This window comes from Protopterus annectens, chromosome 5.part1 (genome assembly GCF_019279795.1).
Source record: "Protopterus annectens isolate FY-2018-M chromosome 5.part1, PAN1.0, whole genome shotgun sequence".
Lineage (NCBI taxonomy): Eukaryota > Metazoa > Chordata > Ceratodontiformes > Protopteridae > Protopterus > Protopterus annectens.
Window position 1 is genome coordinate 408,943,069 of NC_056736.1, and position 6,000 is coordinate 408,949,068.

General features: G+C 36.8%; 1 protein-coding gene across 3 annotated transcripts in view; it reads left to right on the forward strand.

Moving 5' to 3' along the window:
- Positions 1 to 6,000, forward strand: part of PPEF1 (protein phosphatase with EF-hand domain 1) — an 829,637-nt gene that overhangs the window by 622,620 nt on the left and 201,017 nt on the right. For all 3 annotated transcript variants that reach the window (XM_044073062.1, XM_044073063.1, XM_044073064.1), the window contains one exon: positions 1,433 to 1,575. In XM_044073062.1, the coding sequence (XP_043928997.1) occupies positions 1,433 to 1,575 (143 nt within the window). The remainder of the gene's footprint in view (positions 1 to 1,432; positions 1,576 to 6,000) is intronic.

A 6,000-nucleotide genomic window follows, 5' to 3' on the forward strand; every position in this document is an offset into this window, starting at 1 on the left:
AGTGGCTAGGTGAGCAAGATTTATTTACTAGGTTCTGAAATTCTGGCCTGATTGGAGTAGAGGTTTGCCCTCTAGGGTAGTGAAAGCCTAGATAGTTCTGATGTTCATAGATGATGAGAGGATATGATATAGTCAAAACAAGTATGAGAGAAAATAGTAGCAGCCTTAGATGTATTGAAGTAGGTAGTGGTGTCATTTTAGGAGTCTTATACTTTGGCTAGAATACAGGGTGATAAAGGGAAGTAGTTTATAGTTTGTAAGTTGGATGTATAATTAAGTATGTGCCACTTTAAGAATTAGGACTTTGTTGATTGGTTCTGAGAAGTGAGGGAGTGTCTAGGTCCTATAAATTTAACAGCACTGGGGGCGGGTGAGAATAGGGGGCAGGGAGGGGTTTGGAGCGAGCCCGAGTGGAGCAGGGTAATACAGACTCAAAATACTTACAGCACCCTAAAGTATTTTTATAAGCAGAAAAGGCAATGAAGGCCAGGACATCTACCTTTATGGTAAGATTTTACACAACTGTACAATGTCCTTATATTCATTGGTACAGTGTACTTCACATATGAGAGAGTACCAAAGCTCAACAGGAAAGTAGGGAGGATGAAGGAGCAGAAGAGTCCCTTAAAAAGCCATGAAGAACAGCACTAGCAAAACCAGCCCTAGCTCTAAAGATACTATCCAACTTGTAGTGCTTGGTAAACACATGCACAGAAGTCCAGATAGCTGCTTCAAGAATAGAATTAGTATCTAAGCCCTTGAAAAAGCACCAGAAGAAAAAAAACAAAACTGCCAATGGGTCACTTGTCTGCAACTGCAAAGAAGTCAGCAAACAGGCATAGGATGTGAGTGGAGAAAGAGATTGATTTCAACTTGCAGAAAACAGATGCAGATAGACTGACAGTGAAAAGATACGTCCAGACTGGTGGCAAAGAAGCTCTGACTATGGTAGGCCTGAACGTCACCTTTAAAGCAACAGGATTCTTTGGCAGGCTGGCTGGACGTCTGGCTTCCACAGCAGGGAATCCCCAAATGTTAAGAATCCTGCAGCAGTGCATGTAATGACATCTAGAGAGCATGAGACAGGTGTGTTGCAATCAACATGTTCCCTGGGATAAAACACTGAAGTAGATGGTAAGAACCTGCTCTTGACAGGTTGCATCTTCACTGCAAATAATTGTCCAAAAGAGGCCTTTATTGTCTAGAAGAATCACTACCTGATTTGTGCATAATTCTTGGTAAAGGTACCCTGCGACGTTTTTGTATCTCTAGAAATATATTGGTCTATGCTTGAGGAAATTATGGTCTCATAACATCAGTTACAGTTTGAATAAGACCCTGGATGTTACAGAAGTTTAACAATTTTGTGCAATAAACTGCTTTAGAATATTTGTTGTCTTCTGTAGTGATGATATTTATGTCGTTTAATTAGGTCATCACTATTTTCTCAGCATCAAACTACTATGAGGAGGGCAGCAATCGGGGTGCATATCTAAAACTGGGGCCTGACTTAATCCCCCACTTTGTTCAATACCAAGTCAGCAAGTCAACGAGGAAACTAACTCTTCAACAAAGGTAACTTATTTACTAAAATTATCTGAAACTAGAGGAATAGACCAATAAAAATGAAAAATAAAAATTCTTGGCAATGGAACACCATTAATCCCCCCCCCTTAAAACAAGTGCCGGTTTTCAAGACTGAAGTATTAGATGTGTATTTGACAGTGTTGTTCAGTGTTACAAAATCTAACTGTGGAAGTAACACCATCAATCAGGCCTTCTAAGTATTCCAGCCTAAAGAAAACTTTGTTATTCTAAACTCCTGTTAATATGTCATAGCATAATTCAATATAGTGAAATATAATGTATGCCCATTAGACTGAAGGGCAAAATATGACCTGTTATCCTGTATGATGGATTATAAACCAGCCATGAGTCTTATGGAATAAACAGGGGTATGTTAGCTTTAACATATTTTTTGTGAAGTGCAACTATATGCCGTATTTTCTGCTCATCCTACTGCTATACTGTATATGGCAAAAATAAACTTGTGGGAGAGTTTCTGCTTGGCAGTTTTTGTTTTGTGGACTCTCCATATATTAAATATCAGAATCTTAGAAGTAAACAAATAATCTTTATAAATATTATCTGCATTTGGCATCTAGGAATGAGAAGCTTGAAAGGTATCTTCATACTAACCACAACATCACTATACCAGCATATTAAGGTGATGTCTAAATGCATTTGTTACATTTTTTAAGTCATACTTTGTACATCTCTGGCACTTTGACAATTAAACCAAAATTCAGCTACTGGAATAATTAACACTTTGGTTACAAATCACAAAGTGGACAGCAATGAGAAAGGAAATTGTCTGACCTACGCTGTGAATAATATTAATCAGGTTGTTTGACGTTTTATCACTTATTTTGTATCAGACACATGCGTGTGTGTGTGTGTGTGTGTGTGTGTGTGTGTGTGTGTGTGTGTGTGCGTGTGTATGTGTGAGTGTTTGTGGATTAGTGTTAGGGTAAAAGCTAGGGAAGGGGATTGATATATTTGCTTTTTTGGGTACTAGTATGACTGAAGTGTGTGTTTGAGTCCATGTGTGTTTTATTTGCTGGTACTGTTAGAGTAAGGGTGTTTAGTACCATAATGTGTAAGGTTGGTGCTAAGGGCAGGGTTAGGGGTAGCATTAGGTGTAGCACACATGAGTAAGATAGTGCAAAGGGCTTAACAAAAGTTTATAGCAATGACCTTCAATATGGTCCCATACGGATGGGATAATCTCTTCCAGTAGGTCCCTCTCTCTTCATCTTTGTATCTCTCTCAGTTTCTGTTCTAGATTCTAGTAACAGGAGCAAACTCCAGCTTCTTGATGCTATGTTCTTCTTCCAGATCTTAATTCACTGTACTGTTTCTCTTCCAGATCCTCTGCTCCAGGAATCAAATCTCCATCCAAAAAGGGCAAACTACACTCTCCAAATTGACTTATTTTCCCCCTCCACTTATGCAGTATTAATTGTTTCATTAAGCCAGTGTGATCTGACTAATATAGTACAGTTTCTCTCTGTTCTTAAAGCAATATTCCCATCTTTAAGTGATAGTAGCACTTCACCATCTAATACAATAGCTCCTCTCTGCTCTAAAGGAACCAGTTTTATTTATTAGATATGCCTAAAGGAAACAGGAAACACTTCATATTTATAATAACAGTTTTATTAGAGTCTCTGTACACAATGTAAAGCAGTATTTACAATATTTTTATTCATTTGGATATATTTGGTGAGATTTGACACACTGACACACTATGTTACAATGTATGCATGTGTGTATGTGTGTGTGTGTGTATATATATATATATATATATATATATATATATATATATATATATATATACACACACACACACACACACACACACACACACACACACACACACACACACACACACACACACACACACACACACACACACACACACACACACACGGAAGTCTTTGTGTTTGTTTTATCACAGATCGTTGATGTGTGCTATAGTCAATTTCTGTTCTGTCACTGTATCACAATATTGTAATATTCCCTATAGCAACACTTGTTAGTATATTTAAGTTAGAGAGTGTGGGGGTAAAGCCTTCCTACTGAGGGTGTGGGAGCAGAGGCCCTCCATATAAAGTAAATGTTTTGTGCTTTGGTTCATTGGGAGCATTGTTTTGACCTTCTTCTGTGAGACAATTGTGGTCGATTCCTGTAGTTTGCTACTACTGCTTTGCATGCTTGTCACTCCACAGAAGGTAGTTATGAAGCAATGTTAAGTTTTTTAGTATTGTGGGAAATGTTATCATGTGGTTTTGATGGCTCTAGCTTCAATTAATGTACACTGTCATTTTAATTCAGGGTGGCAAGACGATTCAGTAAACCGTGGCACAATGGAATATATTATATTGAATCCTGACTCAGTGAAAGTCAAGAACAGGCTTTAATTGTGAGTCCTGCAGGGGAGGGGGGGGCAAGTTCTTAATTTTCCCACCCCACCACAGAGATGGGATTTAACATGAGTTTAAAAATGGAGTCAGTCCTTTACTCTCCATTTCCTAGACATTCACTGGGTAACATATGATGCAGTATTTTCATTTATCCATGGTTCACTGAATCATGGCTTGACTAAATTCAGGGCACCCATATATATATATATATATATATATATATATATGTGTGTGTGTGTGTGTGTGTGGTGTGGTGTATTATGTACACACACACACACACACACACACACACACACACACACACACACACACACACACACACACACAGATATATATATATATAGTGTACAATTAAGGTTAGAAAAAAAGAATAATTTTTAACCAAGAGATAATTGGGGGTAGCACTAGCAATGTCTGTAACTAATCTTTCCACAAATCATGGCAGGTGGATAGGTAAGGTTTCTGAAGGCTGGAAAAGGCAGATGTGTTTTCCCTTCAATTTAGTGGAAGGAAGACTAAGGGACCTACATTGGTGCTTTTAACAGCCTGTCAGTTTATGGAAAGAACACAAAGACACATATGTTTTTGGGTACTGCAAAAGTTTAGGAGGGTAAAAAGAAAATAAACAGAATTCCTTCCCCGAGTCATCTAGTTAAGGTGAAAATTCTTATGGGATGCAGAATTCATTCTCTTACCTCTCAGGATTCTAATAAGGAAAAATCTTTTTCTCTTGGTCCTCACAAAAAGATAGTTGTTTTATGAATGCCATACATTTTGGGAAGGATGTTACAGCTGGTCTGTAGTGAATCCCTTTCCTCCTGAGATGGCACATAAAGGGATGATGAGGCTCACAGATTTAGAATAGACAATGCCACTTATTTACTATACTTCACGGAATGTTTAAAAGCAAACAGTCAGTGGCATGATATGTAGACCCCTTTGTCTATAAAGCTGACAGAATTTGTAAGTCACCACTTCACAGACAGCATTTTTATAATTCACATAAGCACTAGAATGTTGCAACACATGCCTATATAAAGCATTAGACATTCTTTGGCAATGAATATCACTGAAATGTTCAGAAATACGAATCTTAAATCACATACATCTGGCTTCTATGTTTTACATCTACATAAGCAGCACAGAAAATCTCTCTTACATTTATATAATTTGGTAAATATTCAATGATACTAAATATGGAAAGATAATATATCTAAAACCTTGCATACTCCTGATGTGGATTACATGAGTTATCTTATAAGGATTAAGCAATTTCTGTGTTTGGATGGTTTATTCATATGGGTATCTCACAAATAACACCTCATAATTCTGTGAAGACCTTCCTAAGACCTCCAAATAGATATATCTCTCTTCATTAAGATTTTAATTTTATGTTTGAAAAGATAACTTTAATTATTTTTAAGTCAGCACTTGTAGCAAAGATAAAATATCTTAATTGATATATACGTTGGGCTTAAACCTATGGACAGAGAAGAACTGAGATTCTGACTTCTGGATGTTGGTGTTAATGTTTCATGTGCAGAACCTAGAAATAACTATAACTGTTATCCAAAGTTGCTGATTATCTTGTCACTACATTATCAGCTGAAGATTTGTTTTCTTAAAAATGTAGATATTAAATAGAACTTTTATTGAAGTGGGTAAGCTGAAATGTAGGTTAATGTTTAATTGTAGACCTTTTTTTGTATGGGCATGAAGACAGAGTGGCACTCATTATTTATATACATGATTTTAAATCTTATGGAATTTGCAGTAATATATGTTGCTTCTGTCTTGTAGCAAATGCAATTTCCTTATAAGTCCTAAAATGCTCTTGTGCAAGGCATTAGTTTTGGTCTCTCTTAGTCTTGGCAAAAGGATTTCAGACTTAAAAGTGCCAAAGTGTCAGTCACTTTAATATTTAAGTGTGACAGAGTTTTACTGAAAACAAATCCATTATTAATGCCAAAAGCAGTTTCTGCTGAATGCACTCATAATGGATTATTTTTGCAAA